This window comes from Dromaius novaehollandiae, chromosome 23, assembly GCF_036370855.1.
Source record: "Dromaius novaehollandiae isolate bDroNov1 chromosome 23, bDroNov1.hap1, whole genome shotgun sequence".
Taxonomy (NCBI): Eukaryota; Metazoa; Chordata; class Aves; order Casuariiformes; family Dromaiidae; genus Dromaius; species Dromaius novaehollandiae.
Window position 1 is genome coordinate 11,287,805 of NC_088120.1, and position 19,064 is coordinate 11,306,868.

The window sequence follows — 19,064 nt, forward strand, 5'->3', positions numbered from 1 at the left end:
GGAGTTTAGAAAGCATTAATACTGACCTCCTCAGTATCCAGTTTAATACTGGGCACCCAGCTGGATACCCAGAAAACCCAGCTGGCAAGTGGCATACCTTCCTTTCCCAGTCATGACAAAACATTTCCCAAGCCAGTTTTCTTCTCATGAAGAATGCTGCTGTCAAATCTCAAAAATCCACATTGCTAATACTTGCCCTAATGCAAGGTCAGCCAAAAAGGACTTCCATCAGAGCTGAACTCTGCTAGAGAAGGCTCTCTGGAGATTATAAGAATAGTACACTCAAGCCCAGATGGCAACAACGTGCAGAGCACATTTCCAGCAATCACAGTGACTGGGCAGAGGACTATGTAAACCAACTAAAGTCCATCCTGTCGTCTGCCATCTGCTAGCTAGATGCAAAAGTCTAGGCTGAGACCAGTGGGAAAGGTCAGGATAGTCTTACAGGCTCTCAACAAGCTGCTTTTGTTCTCACTATTAGTTTCTCAATTCCTTTGTTAAAGATACCAATCTCTCTGTAAGGCAGTTATTTGGAGCCAAGAGTTTATATATTATTGCAAAACATATGCTTAAAAGAGACTGGAAATGATGCTGGCAGTGTTACAGAGGGGAGCAAAGCACAGCTTCGGGTCAAAACAAAACAACAACAAAAAAAACCCTAAGCTAGTAAGCAATTCCCATGTGATAGTTTGGAAGAGCCAGCAAAAGCTTCTTCTAGAAAGAAAGCAATACTGTGAGAACAAAGCTACCAAGAGCTGGCTCTTGAAAAAAAACAGAGAGGCCAGTAATGAGCCATCATATCGCCAACAGCACATATCCAAGAGAATCCTTCTGGGAAACCAACTCAAGTCATTACGCTGGAAAGCCCTTAGGGATTAGGGACCTTGAGGCTAAAAGTTGGCAAATTGTTTCATCAGTTAAGGTAGGTTCCAGTGTCTTCTACTGCATAAGAATAATTTGTTTTAGCCTACAGGTCTCTACAGTGCAACAGGTAAACTCAGGCTGCTTCCCCTGGGAAGGGAAATTGAGTGCTCAGTGAAGCCCTGTCCAGATGAGGGACATTTTTAGGATGTTTCCCACCATCACTGACATTCATTCAGCCAAACACCCAGGCCTAGCACGCTCAGCCTGTTGGCTTTCCTTGCACTCCTGGTGCTCTCTGAGCTGCTGTTGTGTGCCAGTGTGTGTTGATTACCTGGTGGGAAAATCATCTGAGCTATTTGCGCTAGCACTCCGCCAGTGAGCAGTCGCCACAAAAAATGTGATGACTGTGCCTCCACAAAAGCATCTTCTGGAGGCTCATTCACCCCAAATGGATGCAGTTGGAGCAATTATTTTGATGCAGCCTGTTTTCCAGAGGGACAAAGAGGAGACCTCACTCCACCTCTGTAGAGTGGGATAAAGGGAAGACTTTTGTCTGAGGTCTTCTACTTCCAGTCCAGCTACTCGTAGGTACAGGATCACACAGGAAGCACAGAAGAAAGTGTGATCTCCAACTGTTCTTCTGCACTGGCAGAGAAAAATCTCACCTTGGCAGGGGATGTCAAGGTGCAATCCAGTGAGTTTCCTCCTCTTCCAACTCCTTTTTGGATTCACGTTGCCATTGGCTTTGCAATTGACCTACATAACATGCTCGGGCAGCACTAGAAGTATTTCCTACTCGCACTTCAATAGTAGCAAGATCTCCACATCTGGCAAGGTATTTCTCACGAAAGTCACACCACAGGTGACTGAGGGGGTATCTTTCCCAGGAAAGGAAGAGAAGCACCCTGTCACGTCTCAGTTTATCAGTAAGACTTCCTAGCTGCAGGAGAACAAAGGTTGCCCAGGAGCAGAGAAAACATATGCTGTGCCCGTGCCCAAGCCCTAACTAATCCGAACAATGTGGGCAGAGTATTCAATTACCTCATTTCCAGGTGTGCTGTCAGCATGAGTCCTGACTGGCTTGGGATGAAAGAGGAAAAACCGTTCCTGGATCTGGACTTGTCTGCATCGTTTATGGTAATTATTGCCCATCAGCCTTTAATCCTTTAATGTCATATCACTCTCAGCCTCCAGCCTCTCTACAACCTTTTGATCAGCTGCTTACCATTCTGCCACAGAAGCAGCTGAAGGACACGGTGTGAGAGACCATGAACTCACCAGGGCCTAAGGCCATGCCAACCCAGCCCATGGAAAAAGGAGAGTAAAGAAAGACACTGTAAAAGGACTTGGGCAGTTCAGCCAGCTTCAGACAAATAGAGATTATGTATGCTAGCAACATAGGTGCACTTATGACAGATGTATATCTAAACAATTACACTACCTATCCACTTCAGCACCACCACCTTTAATAATACAGTACTCAACAGTCCTACTCCATGCATCACAGGAATACGGGGAGTTTCCAACACCAATCACTCCACAGTGCTTTCACACACTGAAAGATTTTTGATCCTCTCCAAAACTCATTCTTTCCTTTACTGTAAGCCTAGGCACTCCTGATTTGCATGTAGATATCTCATCTCTTTACAAACCCTCCCAGACTACTGATCTCAATGTTATCTTACAGCAATGAGCTTCAAAGGCTGTGTACTGAATAAGTGAAAAGTCAATTGATAAAGTACTTTTTGTCAACAAGGAAATGGACTGTTGGGAAACACAGCGAAGTATTCCAAAGCTGCACGGACTGCCACAGCATTGCCAGCTCTCAGTTGAGGAAGTGCTGGCCTGGGGTTTGTGCAAAATATCCTTTAACACAGGCACTAGATCCTCAGCAGCCTAAGAGACCACTTTCTTCTTCAAAGCATTTATGTACATATAGTTTCCCTATGGCAGTAGAAAGTTATACCTGTTCTATATCACCTCGTTTTCAAGTAACTGAGCTGCAAAAACTAAAGCTGAAAACAAGCAAGCAAGCAAAAACCACACATCTTTGTGCTACAGCATGACTGTTTAGCCCGTAACAGCTATTCAGTATCTGTTATCTCTACGTTTTTTTAATAGCTCATGTTTACTTTGGCTGCACATCCAAGCAGTCATTTAACCCGGGTGAGAGAGGAAAATCTTGGACTCTCAACAATGGCAAAGCAGTTTAATCTGCCACTGGGGACAATGACTTGACTCCTATTGGCGTTTAGTGCTGGCAGGGTCAAGTGTAACATGCGGTGAAGGAAGCACTCGGGAAGCAGAGCTGCAGCAGTTCCATCAACACTGAGTATTTCCTTGAGCTATTCAGAGGTCCCTTTCCCCCTTGTGTGTAGAAAGAACAACTCCAGCTGTTCAGTCACCTGTACTGACATCTCCACTCACTGGATTTATGAGTTTTGGGGCTGCTAACAGCTTCAGGTTGGATATAGCACATTCCTCTGGCCTACAGCTTAGACATTCAAAACTAAGTTAGGAAGACTGAAGCGGTGAAGATTTTGTCCTTGGCATCAGCCCCTAGCTTTGGTCCTGGAAGCTGACTTGTATTCCTGAACAGACCTGGCACTGGGCAGGTTGGGCATAACCATTAAAACAAGCTGTTGTCCAGCAATGACTCCAGTCACAAGGGTCAGAATTTCTTAATATTTATCCATGGTGCTGATTTAAGAAGAATTATTTTTGTAAAGCAGAAGCTCAAAACACTTTACAATAAAAGAACAATGCAACTTGCAAACTTGGGACAATCTAGAGTGATTTATTCAGAGGCAGATCAGAAATGATGTGAGTTAACTTTAACAGTCAGATGACCACAGACAAAAAGTCAAAATGAGACTATACTAAGGACAAGAACAGATCTTGAAGATCAGGATCTTTATTCCATTGCTATTTGTATGCCATGTTGACACATTTCTAAATAACTCTTGATTAAGAATTGTAAGACTATTAGCTTACTCTTAATAGCTATGCCCTTCTGGTTCCCTTTAGAGTAATATCATCATCTCAGAGGGCTCCTACTGAGTAAACGCACAATCATTTGTTAAAACTGTTCTCCATTTAGCAAACATCAACAGACACAAAGTGAGTCACCAAGCAGAGGCAATTCTGCTCGGATGAAATACAGGAAGGTGGAAGCTGTGTGGCATTCTTCAGTTTTCCCTTTCCTTTTGCAATCAGACCCTTGATATTTTCTTCAACAGGAAAACTGACACTGCCCCCTCCTTGTAAACTGCTTACATTCTACTTCACACCTGGCAAAGCCAATGGAAAATGGAAGGAAGAGAAGAAACAAAGACCAAGATTTTTTCTCAGCAACTACACCTCCCCAGAATGCAGCATTTTTCCTTACAGCTGTCGCTAAAGATACACCACTTCTCAATGGATAAAGTCTAGTAACTACATACCAGTCACTGTGGGAAATGCCACCTCCCGAGTCCGGAAGACCACAGAGCTAAGTACACTGCAGCAACTTCATGGCAGCTGCTTCAGAGGACAGTCAGAGCTGTCAAATCTGGCTATGGGACACAAATCCTACCGAAAGCAACAGAGCATGTGCAGCTGAACCCCTTTGCTTGCAAAGTCTCAACCCTCATACCTAAAATGTCCTGTCCTTTAAAAGTAATTCTAAATTGCTAAAACTCTTGGTAACAATATGAGGATTAGATAATACTGGTAAGAGTTTGCCTCTGTGCTCCCTAACAACTGGAATTTTCCCTTTCCTAGATGCAGCTGGAGGCTATTATAGCTGTCTTTTTCCCTTTCTTTACTTTTTTTTTTTTTAACACTTACATTTGTTCTGATAACATCATCAGGCAGAACATTTTCAATTTCTGAATTTTTCCACTTTGAGCCTCAAAATCGCATTTACACCAGCAGAAATAGTCAAGTCCCACAAAGAACAAGGGGTAGCAGCTTGCATTCTAGACGAGAACACTGGACAGAGGAACAGCAAGTGCCACCTGCACCTTCTTGCCAGACCGAGCTAGATGCTCCATCGAGGGCACTGGCAGTCCAAGAACAGACATTGATCAGGGATACTGAACACCAGAGGAGGAATGGTTTCCTTACTGGAGCAATCACGAGGCCATTTTCCCAGTTTCCCAGTCTGGCTTTTATTCAGACACAGCCAGTCAGTCAGTCCCCGATTTCCTGTAAATACCTTTGTCTATGGAAACTTTCTGACATGAAAGGTGAGGCAGAGGCAAAAAGGGTTACATTCATCTCTCTTCTGAGGCTAATGATGCAGTTAGGGTTCTTCGAGCATGACCTCATGCAAGCTGGGCACAGCACAAATCCCACAAACACAGACAAGAACCCCAGCAGGCCACCATGGAAGGCTCGTGCATCGGTGCTGTGATTACCGCAAAAGCCCTTTCCCCAGGAGGAAAGGAATCACTTGAGCCCAAAGAGGCATCAACTTATTCTGTTTTCCTGTTGGTATTGCAGGAAGCAGCAGGCCACATAACAGCATCAGCTGAGCTGCAGTTAGGAATGCACAGTAGAAAGCATCTTGCCTAGCAGAACAAGCAGTAGAATAAGCAAGCCCTGGCTGCAAACGGAACCACCAAACGCTTCCAAAGGTGGTGCACTGGGAATTTCAGAAACCTGCCTACGGAGAAGTTTTCCCTGACTCTGTCAGTTACGTGTTTCAGACCTAGCAGCTTCAAGACAGAAGTGAACTCCTGAGCATCACTGAGCTAAATATATATAATATTCTAATATCCTTTTGAAATCTATTGACCAGTGAATGTTGTCTATAGCCACACAAAGATCATATTCTACAAAAAAAAGGACACGTGAGCAGGGCAGATACAATGACATGGGCCAGAAAAAAGATTCCTGCCCTCTCTCTCTCTGTCGGCCTCAGGGAGCTGAGCCACCCAGGCACTGGCCATGTCCTCTCTCAGCACGGCTGTTTCAGAGTTCGTTCTAAAACGAACTGCAGTGTAAACAGGAAGCAGAGCTGACTGCAGACGTACTGCAGATGGCTGCAAGCCCTGCAGAGGGAAGGGCAATGACCTACCATCCTCCTAAAGGCCAAGGAACCAGCCTGATCCTCAGCACACTAGTTGCTTCTCAGCATTTTGGATGCCATCCTGAAGGCAGGGGAGATGCAACATTTGGGAATGTCCAAATGTCCAAACAATATTGCCTGTATTTTTGTCTGTTAACACTATGCCAGCCTTAAAAGTATGCAAAATTACAGCCCTAGCTGGGTAACAATTAAACTAACGCCAGCAACTCTGCATCTATTTCAAGAAAAGTTACAGAAGTAACCGCAGAGGAAGAGGCAACCATGTGGTCGCCTTCCTATAAAAAGGAAGAAATGGCACAAAAATAAGACAGAAGCAATGACAGACTTCCCCTTTCCTGCCATACTGCTGATAGCCTGTCTTTCAGGAAGCTAAACCATCTCTCGGCAAAGCAAATTAGGGAAATGAGGCAGCTTCAACACCTTTGTAAACACCAGAAAAATATTACTTAAGTCAAAAGCAGATTTTTAAATGCCAGAGACTTCAGAGGAAATATCCAAGGAAATGCTTCTCAAAAGTGAACAGTAACGGAATATTTGTCAATCACACATCGGTAGCACCTGGAAAAGCCACCGATTTCAAAAGCTTGGCAGAGGAGTCAGAAAAGCACCCGCACATACAACCTTCTCCCAGCACTCTTCCCCAGCCGTTCACCAGTGGCCTGTGCAGCCAAGAGGATACTGGGCTCGTCAGACCTTTGGCCCAGCCCGGGACAGCCTTCCCTACGCTCCTGTGACAGGTTCTCCAAATTGGCAACATTTCTTTATGATTTCCAAAACAGGGAGACAATGAACAGATTAAGTCCAAATCTAAATAGGGAGACGTCAGTATCAAAGCCTACACAATGAAGATAGGTAACCACTATCACATCCCACCTACTCAGCTTTCAGCAAGTATGGAGTAACTCCTCCTGATACGCTTCAGCTAGGGTAACCATAAAGTATATCCATCATTTCCACGAAATCTCACGGAAGGGGGAAGTGATTAAACCAAAAACTAAAAAACAAGAAAGAAAACATTATCTGAAAGAAACTATACAACAATGTAAAACTAAACCATGTTCAGTAGAGAACATTTTGAAAAGCTGCTGAGCTACTTCTTAAAGAAGTAAGATTCCAGCTGTGACTTTTGAGTCATCCTCTAACAACAAAAAAAAAAAAAAGATAGGCTTTGAGTAATCTTAATCCGCCCCTACCCTAGGACTCTTTGGACATAAAGCAACCATATAGAAGGTGTTGAAAACTTCTCTACGCTAAGTTTGAGCATTTGGTTTAAGTTTGCTTCTGAGTTTATTGCTTGGATAAAGTTTTAGAGCTTGTTTAATAAAACACAACTTAAGGATTACAACTTTACAGTCTGGGAAAGAAACTATGGCGCCAAGCTTTTTTCTTTCAGAAAAATGACATAAACTGTGCTTCCTAGAAGAAAAAAATGAATCCAGCTGTCCAGGCGAGTCTGCGTCTTGGTCAGCGACACAGCAAACCCGAGCCGATCCCCTCGGGATGCCCAGGTACCCCCTTCCTCTCGGACAACACCGCAGACGCGGCTCCCCCCGGCCCCAGCCCCGGCCCCGGCCGCCGCCCCGGCCCCACCGCGGCCCGGCCCGCTCGGCCCCACCTGGTCGGCGCCGCGGCCGCGCCGCTCGCTCGCTCGCTCGCTGCTGCCGGTCCCGGCGCTGGGCAGGCAGGCGGCGAGCGGCGCCCCCGCCGGCGGCGCCGAGCCGAGCCCGCCCCGGCGGGGCGGAGCGGGGCGGGGCCGGGGCGGCCCGGGCGCTGCCCGAGCACGGCGGCTCCCGGCCTGCTGGCAGCCCCCATAGCCGGCACCCGCGGGGGGGCCCGCGCGTTGCTGAGGCCGGAGGGGCGAGGAGCGGGGCCGCGCGGGAGCGCCGGGCTGCGGCCCGCTCCGGGGCCCGCCCGCTCCGGCTCATCGACGGGCGGGAACCAGGGGCAGCAGCGGCCCCCCGCGCCCCCAGCAGCGCTCCGGGGAAACGGACCGCCCGCGAGCGCTTCTGCCCCCGAAGGGCCCCAGAAACACGGCGGCCCCCGTGTTCTCAGAAAACCCCGGCGCCGGCGTCAGGAAGCGAACGACCCGCGGAGCCGCCCGCGGGAGCCCGGCCCGCGCAGCGGACACCGGCCGCAGGCCGCCGCGCGGGGGCACCCGGCCCCTCCGCCTCCCTCTATCCCTCCGCGCCCCGGCCCCGTTCCGCGAGCTGTCCGCACAGCGACCGCCCCCCCCCCCCCCCCCGCGCTCCCGGGCCTCGGCAGAGGCCGCGCCGGAAGGGGTGAACCCGCCGCCCCGGGCAAACCAAGGGGAGGCCGCGGGCGCCCGGCGCCTCACGCACGAGAGCGGCCCAGCCCGGGCGGCGGTGCCGGGCGCGGCCTGAGGCTCGAGCGACCCCGGGGAAGAGGCGCTGCCCCCGCGCTGCCCCGGCCCGGTCTCCCCGGAGCGCGGGGGCGGCCGGGCTGCAGCACCGCCTCTACTCGGCGGCGGCGGCGGGAGCCTCCCCGTGCCGGGACGCTGCCGCGGCGCCGCCCGTCGCCATGGGGACGCGCACTTCCCCCGTCCCGGCAGCCCCCGCGCGCCCGGCGCTTCCCGCGGCGGCTTCCGTCGCGCGCAGCAGGACGGGCGCGTGCGGCCGCGGCGCCTCCCGCCGCCATGTCGGCCGCCTTCAGGAAAGCCGCCAAGTCCGGGCAGCGCCCGCACCGCGAGCGGGCACAGGTCGGTGCGCCCCGTCCTCCCCCTCCCTCCCCCCCCGGGCCGGGCCCGCCGTCGCCGCCCGGGCCAGGCCGGCGCGACGCGGGCCCGGCGCCGACCTGCGTGCCCCGTAGCCGGCCGCGCGGAGGAAGCTGGGGCTGCTGGAGAAGAAGAAGGACTACCGGCTGCGAGCGGAGTGAGTGCCCGTCCCCGCCGCCCCCGCGCCGCCCGCCCGCGGCCCGCGCTGACCGCCTTGCGCGCTTCCCCGCAGCGACTACCGCAAGAAGCAGGATGCGCTGCGGGCGCTGCAGAGGGCGGCGCTGGACCGCAACCCCGACGAGTTCTACTTCAGGATGACCCGCGCGAGGCTCCAGGTGGGCAGCGAGGCCCCGCGGGGCGCTGGGGGCGTCGCCCTCCTCGGTCTGGTTTTGTTTTTATTCGTGAATTAGCGAGCGGAGTCGCAGGCCCGGCGCCTGGGGAAGGCTCGGGAGAAGGCGAGGAGCGTCTGCGGGCACGGGACAGCAGGGCCCTTCTGCTCTCCTCTCCGAGCCCCTAGTACGCTGCAGCCGGGGCGACGTCCGTGCCCGTAAGTACTGTCTGCCGTCTGGTTTTAGGATGGAGTTCACATAATTAAGCAGCCAAAGGACGAAGTGAGCCCTGAACAAGTGAAAGTGATGAGGACGCAGGATCTCAAGTACGTGGAAATGAAGAGAGTGGCAGAAGCCAAGGTAATACTGTGCTTTTTCAGTTAGCTGAGAATTTCTCCTTTAACTTTCCTTGTTGTTGGCTGTTTGTGTTTATGGTTGGTGAAATAGAGTGTGTGTAATACTAGAAATACCAGACAGGTGACGATGTCAGTGGAGCTCTGTATGGAACCTCAGGGTGTAAGCTGTACTAAAAACTTTACTGTACATTGAATGTCCTATAACAAGGCAAATCTGTGCAAATTTCAAACATTAAATACTCTTGCTTTTCATATTTAGCAAGAACAGAGGATTATTGTTACTGAAATAGGTTGAATATTCTAGGCGGACAGCATACATTTGAGTCCTTCTGAAAACAACTTATTCTCTAATATTGGTCCACACATTACCACACTAAACAGTGTGGTCCACACACTAAATAGAAGCTAAAGTCAGCCAGCTTTGGTTTTTCCTTCAGAACCTTACTAGTACTTTCAGGGTAATCCTTTCTATTTTGTCCGCCATCGAGGTAAGTTACTCATGTTTGAAAAATGATTTGTACGTATTTGGCTGGATAATACTGGAAATTACTGTTAACATCTACCTTAGAAGGTTTTGAGGAGACAACGTAAATATAAACTAGATATATTTAAAGATGACTGAAAAAGAAGAAAGTTTAGATGCAGATACTTTTTAGAAACAAACAGGAATTTCCTTCAAGGAGACATGATTCACCTTGTTACAGATATTCAGCAAAACTGAGATCAACTTTTCCTTTCTGCAGAAAATCGAAAGGCTGAAGTCGGAGCTCCATCTCCTGGATGCTGAGGGGAAGCAGCCCAATAAGCATGTGTTCTTCTTTGATACCAAAAAAGAAGGTAAGATAAAAAAAAGTTTTAGGCAAAACTTTTATGTATGTTTTCTTTCAGGCCATGTAAAATCTATAAAATATGATGGTGCTTTCTTTATGCTGTTGTCATAAAAGAAGATTCTATTTCAAGAAAAGTAGTTTAGGTGTTCTGAAAGTCCCTTTTGATAACCAGAAGGCCATTGCTGACTGTACATAAGCTACATTTGGAAGGTTTGCTGAGCATTAGTCCAAGTGTGGGATTTTTTATTCCTAGTTTTTTTTTATTTTTAGTTCAAGAGTTTGATATTGCAACTCATCTGAATACTGTTCCAGAGCTAGTAGATAGAGTGTACAACCGACCGACCATTGCAACATTACAAAAAGAGTCACTGAAAGGAGCTACTGATCCTGCCCACTTAAAGGTAGTTTGTGCTGCCGTTTGTATTATAATGCTCTTAACTTATGCTTTACATCTTTTGTGCAATAAATCCTCACAAGAGTTCACTGGAATGTTTTGGAGGAGGACAAAGTTGTTTTGTTATCCTAGAATTTTTATTGGTGATACAGGGCTATACTGTACATCACATAATCATGAAGTATCTGTAGACCTACAGTCAAATCCTGGACCAACATGGAGAATTTGTTCAGTCATATCCCAGACCACTATGGATTATAAATCAAGAGTTGTGACTGGTATTCTCTGCAGAAATATGTGCCACATTGGAGTGGTATAGACCTGATTAGAGGTGTTCCTTGACAAACTTGATACACTTCTCCTGTGTTACACAACATATACCTATGGGAATATCTTTTCATTTGATTGCTATAGTTTTAAGTGTGATTTTACAGCATCTCACTGTTAAGTCTTCTCCACAACTCAAAAAAAACACTCATTCCTCTGAATAAGGGATGTGAAGGAGCTTCTTCCAACAGATACATCTATGGAATTTGTTAAACAGTTTATTCCTCTTTTCTGTAATGCCAAAAATCATAGTAATCTTTCTCCTGCAGAAATAAAAATGGTTACAGTTCTGATATCATGCTATTTTCTCCCCATTAGGTTCTGAGCATAGTATGGTTTGAGATTCAGGGCTTGTCTCCTCCTGCTCTCCCCCACTTTTCTTCTCAAAGGCATTTAAGCTGTGATTTCATTTCTTTGCTTTCCTAATTTAAAGTGTCTCATGATTTTTCAGTATGAATTGCTTACACAGCATCAACATTGATGTTTTAATATCACAGCAGTTTGGTCCTAGAAATAGCTACACATGGCTTTAGCACTATAAATACCTAATTAGTTTTGATGTAGTGGACATTCTTACAAGCTTGAGTCAGTATGTATAAGGTAAAAATCAAGTTGTCTGAAATTGCCAATTAGTAAATTTGTAGTCTGTTGTCTTCTGATTCAGATGTCAGATAACATCCTGTGGTCCCTTCCATCTTGCCAACTTTCTCAGTTTGACTTGTCAGTAAAGCAGTTGAACAAGTTTTAGACTGATGCATCTTCTCTGAATGTCTGAGTCATATTGTAAGCATGCTGAGATCTTCTTTTTATAAGTAATTACTTAAATCCCACCTGCAGTAATACCATTTTATGCTGGGAAAGCCATCAGTTCTTAGTAGATAAATGTGACCAAACAAATTGCATTTTGGGAGGCCTCTGTGCAATTTCTAGGCAATTCAGGAATTCGTCACAGGCCTTTTTTCCTCTACTGAATAAAGAGTTGTGGGTTTTCCTTTCAGAGTAAAGTATTCTCTTACACTCAGCACTGAAGTTCAGATGAGTTAGAAAACTGCAGTTTACAGAGACCACCTACCAAATGAGGCTCTGCAGTATCCAAGCCAGGTTAGAAGAGTTTTTTTGGTTTAGATTTAAGAGATTAAAACAAGCAAGGAGAATCAAGTCCTAACTAGAAAACCTCTAGTCTGATAATCAAGATATTACACAATTTTCTGGAATCTAGCCACAGAATAGAAGCAGCATTCTTTAGTAGAACTCTGTTAAGATTTAAAATGCAAAAAAGTCTGTGAGGTTGAAGTTCTCAGAAGGGGTCCAGTTCCAGACTAATGTCTTGTTTCTTTATTTCTTAAAAATGCTTCTTTTTCTTCTCCAGAAATTAGCCCAACAAAGGAAGAATCAGTATGACCTCCTGAAGCAGCGTATTGAACGAGAAAAGGCAATGTTTGTTATTGCACAGAAAATCCAGACACGCAAAGATCTTTTGGTGAGGGATTTAGTTTTGTTTTTTTGGATCTGTTTTGTTAAGGTCTTTAGGTCTAGTTTTGTATGTACTTACTTCTTCATTCCAGTTTCATACTGACATTTCCAGGTAACACCTAAAAGTAACTCTTTGGTATAGAGAAGGCAAAGAGAGAGTTTCACAAAGCACTCCATTTGTAACATAACTAGTAACTTAAAATTTATCTATTACAACTCTGCTATATTAGCAAGGACAAAGATTTAACTCTTGAAATGGTGTACACAGTCTTTTCTAAAAGACTCTTGCTGTCACCTCTCAAGTACCGAAGTAATGCTTTCAAGTAGCAGAGGGAAGGAAGCAGTTCTGTAGGTTGCAAGAAAATCTTCTCAGTCCTAATGACCAAAAATTACTTGTTTTGGTGGGGCTCGTCACCCACTGGTGCCTATGAGCAAAACAGATTGCACTTGACAAACTAAAGGTAGAAAAGCAAATGGAAATATAATTCTCATCTAAATAGTGGAAAATGTACACTTTTCACTAACACCTCTTCAGTCCCAGGCAGGGCTTGTTATTCATATAAAGAGGTTGTTCTTGTATGCTAGCAAATAAAATTGTTTCCTTGTTCCTTTTTTTCAGGACAAAACTCAGAAAGTGAAGGTGAAGAAAGAGACAACAAATGGTCCAGCTATTTACAAGTTCAAATTTCAGCGGAAACGTTAACTGTTCCGTGAAATAACTAATGTAACCTTCTTTGTTTAGAAGAAAGAGGATTCTCCCTAAGAAGTACTGGTGCACTGTCAACATCAGTCTGACTTCCACTGCAGCCTAACACTTTGTCAAAACAAATTACTGTGGGCATTCTGTAGCCATAAACACATCTAATTAATGGATTAATAAATCAAAGAGTTTGTCCTCATGGTATATACATTGGAAACCCACACGAGGTGCATCTATGTGCTAGTGCTATACGCTGTAAGCAGCTCTTGAAAAGTCAACATCAAAGCTGTGAGACTGGAAAGTGGGGTGCAGGCAGCACACAAACAAAGAAGGTGTTCCAGGCTTTTTGTTACTTTCAGTTGTGTGGCCAGCAGACCATGACATGGCCAAACACACGCAAGATTGTAGATCAGCTTTTCCAGCTAGCTTTTCTAGCAGGCTAAAGTTGAATGTTATCTTTCTAATCACTTTTTTTCCCCTGTTTTACATATCCATCTTTGATTTTTCTGTTTTATCTGCACAAAGTATTTCACTTTGAAACTTGAGAGGTGAAAGGCATTACTAAGGGCACAGAGCCAGAGGCTATTCAGAAATGGTGCTAAAGTGAGGAATTGGTTCTTCCACTCTACAGGAAGGAAAGATCTCATCCTTTATGAATGACTTTAGTACTTAGGAGTATACATATACACATAGCTGTTTGTGCTAATTTTATCCCATACCCTACAAAGGGATACTGCTACCAGGAGGAATTTCCAGTATAACTTACCAAGTCTAACAGAGGCAGTACTGAGATTCATAAATGAGGAGAAACAATTCAAAAGCCAAATGTGGGACTGAAGTTTGTCCTGTTCTGTTTGTTATGCTTGTTGCTGTTTCAGTAGTTGGAGGGGGGTTTCAAATGTGAACAATGGAGACATCGTTGAGTGTTCTGGAGTAGTTTAGGCAAGTTGAGAGCTTGGGCGTAAACATTCCTTCCCTTATCTCTCTTACTTGTAGTATGTCTGCCAATAGTAAGCACATGCCCATGCAAGATGGTCAAAAAAAGAAATACTCTTTCTCAAATCCTTCCCACGTTGGGAGTTTTTCTAGCCTGTCTTAGAGGAAACATGAGTTTTTTTCAGGTGCTGAAGTATAGCTTCAGCATAGCAGTGGATGTAGTTCCTGTAATTACCAAGATTCCCAAGTTAGTAACAATTGTGGCATTATCTGTTTTTTTTTCCTTTATGGGAAACATTAAGGGAGGGATTATATTTCATTTTTAAAAGTAGTTAAGACCTCTGCATATGGAACGTCTTCTCATTCCACTGGGAGAGCATAATAGAAACAATCCAGCATCAGACTAACTCAGAGGAAAAATTAATGCACTGCATGCCAAAAAAATCGCTCCTTTTCCTTCCTCTCAGGAACAGCACAGAGGTGCAACTGAAAACCGTACAGCTTTTTCCCGTGAGGGCTCCGCCGGCAGCGGGGAAGAGAAGGGGAGAAGCGGTATCGCGGCCTTGCGCGGGCGGCGGCGGCCGGCAGGGGGCGGCGCGGCGCGGCGGAGCGGAGCGGAGCGGAGGGTCCCGGGGCGCCGCGAGACCTCAGCCAAGCGTTACTGGTTAGTTACTCGCTAGTTCAAGCTGGCAGTATTCAGAGAGATACAAAAAGCAAGAGCCATGAAAAGCCAGATTAGAAAAGTCCGTTAAGGTCACGTATGTGTATTCGGGACCTTTTCATTGTTTTTTAAAGTGTACATCAAGATTCCCGGTACACTGCGTGGGTGATCTTTGAGGTAAAGTTTCTTTTGGATTGCTAGTTGAATGAATAACTATTTGATCGGCCCTGGCTGTCCTGCGGCCGCCGCAGGCTCGCCTGCACAGACGCGGCTCACCCCTGCAACACGCGGGGTCGGGCGGGTGCAGACTCCCCCACCACAGGCTGCCGGAGCAGCACCTTTCCCAGCAAAACCACACTACTTCAAAGAGCAAAACCGATGAAGTGCCTGTATCTGGCCACTACCATCTCCCCAAACGCTTCACAGCACTGCCTGGCTCAGCAGCTAGAGGAACATTTAGGCAGTTTACATGGAAAATGCCATCGGGGTTAAACACGGCTTCTGGTGCCAAGACCCTGCTCCCCACGGAGCAGCCGGACAGGACACAGGCCCCTGCCGGAGCAGGTCTGGCTTTCCTTGGCCGTAAAGCCAGCACATTTTGAAAGCAAGGGAACGAAAACAGCGTCCAGGTGCTGCCTGGCCCTTTTTCAGGAAGATCCCGTCTCCTGTCACACCACAACTCAAATGAGACTCCAGCTACCCAAAAGCAGCTTCCTACCCCCAGCTCCCTGCCCCCAGATTCGGTGGCTCCAGGGTGACACGTAAGGACCAGGAGGGTTACGATGAGCACGGGGCTCTGCCCCAGCTTTGCTGGTAGCCCGCAGCAGGAAGTGGGGCTGACTTGCACAGCCGCCGCGCTCTGCCTGCACTCGCACAGATCCCCAGTAATGTTCATCCTGCATTAGAAGAGAAGCAAAATTTGTGGGTGCAATCACAACAACTACTGGCCGCAGAGGAGAAACCCTGTGTGTTGGGGCAGGGCGTCCTGCCAACTTCCCTCAGCACTGCCACGAGACTTTGATCAGGAGCATCCAGATTCAGGAAAGATCATCCCGGGACGGATGAAGAGAAGGGCCGCCAATGCACAGGGGGGACCAGAGGGCCCGTCCCACGAGAGGGACCAGGTCTCCGCTGTTTTGGCACAGCAAGAAAAGGGCTGCACGAGACTGCCTTAAAAAGCTGGTAGACACCAAGCAGCATGGAGGATGCTTATAGCAGAGACCAGTGCCAGCAGAAACAGCTGGGTGCAAGCTGCCCAGGAGCAGCTCCGAGCTGGATGTGGTGTTTCCCAGGAGGTTCTGGGACAGCCTCCTGAGAAGGGTTAAGGAGGTGCACAGTGAGGTGATCACCAGGATCATACAACATAGGTGGCACTTTATGGCAGGACAGCTCTTACCCAGGCCCGTGTCCGCATGGGTCAGTCCCTGGACCAAAGACACTCGCTCTGAGGCACATGGCTAAAACCCTCCCTCCAGTCCATCTGTCAGCCCTCGCTCCCATTCCGACCCCTGAAGTCCTTTCTGTAGTTTCCTCACCTTAAAGCACTGAAATGCTTCTGCAAGAGTCCAGGAAGAGTCAGCGTCTTATAACAGAACCAAACGCCCTGCAACTTGGCCACCCCGCAGGGCTTAAGGAGATGCTGGTGGGATCCACGACCCTCTTGCCAGGCCCTTGTGGGCAAGGACAGAGTGAGAGGGCTCACGGCTATTTTCTGCTTGTGATAATTATAGTATCAGAAGCTGAACCAACCAGTTCTCCAGCAAGGGGATTCCCTACATCTTGGAAGATATAGATACCAAAATACCCCACAGATTCACCGCTCAGGTTTCAGGTGACTCAGAATAATATTGTGCCATATAGTAATTTCATGTAATTCCTCATTCAAGCCGAGGAACTCAATTGATAATGACCACCTATAAAAGTTAATAGCAGGCTACATTAAAGTACTTGCAGGATTATCTCTAGGCAACTGCAACAGTATATGACTAGCAGAAGCATGGCAGGTCCGAGGCTTCCAGAGTAGCTTTACTCCAGGGCTTGTTTTCTGAACTGGGACCTGACTGGAGACCAGCACAGTCCCATATCACCCACAACCCTCCCATCACACCAGCTGGAAGTAATGGCAAGGCAGGACATGGCCTCCCATGCTGTTTTCTTCACACACGACAAGGAGGGTCGGTAATGCAAATTAGGAGCGACTAATTGCTATTCAACACAGCTAGCCTCAACCTATGCTTCCCTTGGCTCCTTTATCCCTTCAGTCTCCCCAGCTAAGAATCACCCTGGTCCCAGCCATCCCTGCAGCCCCCAGTCCCCTCCCAGCAGGACACTCCTGCCTCCAACTCAATCCCAGGGGATTTAAACAACCCCCTACCCCTACCTGGCACTGCCTGGGCTGGGAGAAGCCAGGCGTCCTTGCAGAGCGAGGACAAGATGCAAAGAGCCACGCTTGCTTTGCCAGCTCCGTGGTTATACACCAGCAGCTTTTGCACCCCACAAACCACGGTGCAGAGCATCACTCAGAGCAGGCAGCAGCCTGTGATATTCCCAGGACATCCCTGGCTTCGCGGACCTAGAGCCCAAAGTAGCAAGCTAGTACATATAGATCATCATTTACTGGAGCGCAAGCCCTGATGCACCTTTCTAGGGAAGCTCTAATTTATTATGCATTGTCATTAGCTGCAGCAGGCAGTAGGGCCTTCATTAGAGCCAGAGTTAAGGTCTGTTTTGGCTGCCTCATCAGCATCAGTGAACTGCGTCCCTGTGAGGTTTGATACAATTTAATTAACCTAATTAAAAGCTCTGATTGCAGAGATGATTGGGGTAGAGCCAGCAGCAACTGCATATTTATAACGAGCTGGAAGGTGTGGGACTAGAGCCAAATGATATGCATCTCTAATGAGCTGGTGCTATTGAAGTGTGGATTTGGAACACTAACATTTATTTTTGGCAACAATGGCCAGTTTATCTTCACGAGAGCAGCGATCGTGGCTTGGCCGTACGCAGCAGGAGCTCAGCACCTCGCCAGCCCTGCGTGGCCCCGGCGGCAGCCCTCTCCCAGCGCGACCCACAGCGCACACCGGCCAGCCCAGAGCCTCCCGCCCGCCCACGGCCCCCTCCGGACCCTCCCGCCCACCCCCCGAGCACCCCCGTCCCGCTCCCCGGCCGCGCTCGGACCTACCGGCTCCCGGACAACAAAGCAGCAGCCCAACACGAAGGGCTCCTTCCCCACACGCTGCCGGAGCCCTGCAGCTGCTCCGGGGGATTTAAAGCTTCTCGTCACAGCCGACGGGGCCAGCTGGGGCCGGGATTAGTGCCCGCACCTGGGGTGCTCCCGCCTGCCCTGCACCTGGGGACAGCGGAGCCTCCGCGGCCCCGGGCAGAGACGGGGACCGTGCTCCCTCCGCCACCCCGCCAGCGGCCACCGTGCCCGCGGGAGCCCCCGCACCGCGCTGCGGGGCTGCAGCCACACTCGGCCCGGGCAGGACGCGGGCGCCTGGCAGCCCCATCCCTTGCTCTTCCCAGATGCCCAGAGCTGGTGCCCCCAAGCAGCACGTCTGGGCAAGGGACGTGTGTCCCGGGGGAAGGGGACCCTGCCCGTCCGTCCGTCTGGCCACCCGTCCGGCCGCGCTAGGAGAGGTCCGGCGCAGGGAGCCTCGCTCCGTCACGCGCGAGCCCCCGCTGCCCTCGTGGCCGCCGAGCGCTGGTTCGCCGGGGACCCCCTGCCCGGAGCAGCCCTGTCACAGGCTCTTTAATATTAACAGCGGCTTTGTGAGCAGACGATACATTCTGCTTCCTTTAGCTTCTCAGGAGCACATGCTCCTTGGCGCGGTGCGCTTGGGGGGAGCAGGCTGCCCGGCACGGCCCCGGGATGCGAAGCCCCGGGGAGCCACGCGCTGCGCCGTGCTTTGCCTGCGCGGCTCAGGCCCGAAAGCAGCCTCGCGGGCAGCCCAGGCCTGCCACGGCCCGCGGCCCACCTCACCCCCCGGGGTGCTGCGAAACACCCTCTCCCCGGGGGCTGCCCCACGCCAAGGCTGCTGCACGAACATTCAAGTGCAAAACAAAATCCTTGGGAAAACTGTCCCGTAGATCCCCAAGCGTCTTATACAGTCTGGCCATAGGCTGAACTAGACCAAAATCCTATGGATGCTTTTTGTCAAAATGCTGTTAAACGAGGAAGGCAGCAAGCAGTTTACACCCCGGAAATGTCATTAATGTACTTGCAGATGTGCATCCATAATTTTGTGGCGCCCAGCCTGTGAGTGCAGGAGGAGCTGTCGGGTCCCACGTGCTGATTGCCCGCATGCTAAAAACCAGCTTCATTTCCCTCAGAGAGCCCAAAGCCAAGTCCAGCAGCTCAAGCTGGATTTTGGCATTTCAGCCCTCGGG

At 48.9% G+C, this 19,064-nt stretch overlaps 2 protein-coding genes across 4 annotated transcripts in view; one reads left to right on the top strand and one right to left on the bottom strand.

The window, feature by feature from the left end:
• Positions 1 to 8,368, bottom strand: part of FHL3 (four and a half LIM domains 3) — a 32,390-nt gene extending 24,022 nt beyond the window's left edge. Inside the window, exon 1 of one of the 3 annotated variants that reach the window (XM_064525294.1) lies at positions 8,278 to 8,368. The gene's annotated coding sequence lies outside the window, so the exon portion shown is untranslated. Of the gene's footprint in view, positions 1 to 7,553; positions 7,689 to 8,277 lie in introns of those variants that run through there. The other 2 variants (XM_064525288.1, XM_064525289.1) reach the window with 2 other exon arrangements.
• Positions 8,369 to 8,496: 128 nt separating this feature from the next.
• Positions 8,497 to 13,286, top strand: UTP11 (UTP11 small subunit processome component). Its single transcript, XM_064525295.1, has 8 exons — positions 8,497 to 8,654; positions 8,765 to 8,826; positions 8,902 to 9,004; positions 9,245 to 9,358; positions 10,098 to 10,191; positions 10,455 to 10,585; positions 12,275 to 12,385; positions 12,998 to 13,286. The coding sequence occupies exons 1-8, from the start codon at positions 8,592 to 8,594 to the stop codon at positions 13,079 to 13,081; spliced, it is 762 nt and encodes a 253-aa protein (XP_064381365.1). The 5' UTR covers positions 8,497 to 8,591; the 3' UTR covers positions 13,082 to 13,286.
• The last annotated feature ends 5,778 nt before the right edge of the window (positions 13,287 to 19,064 follow it).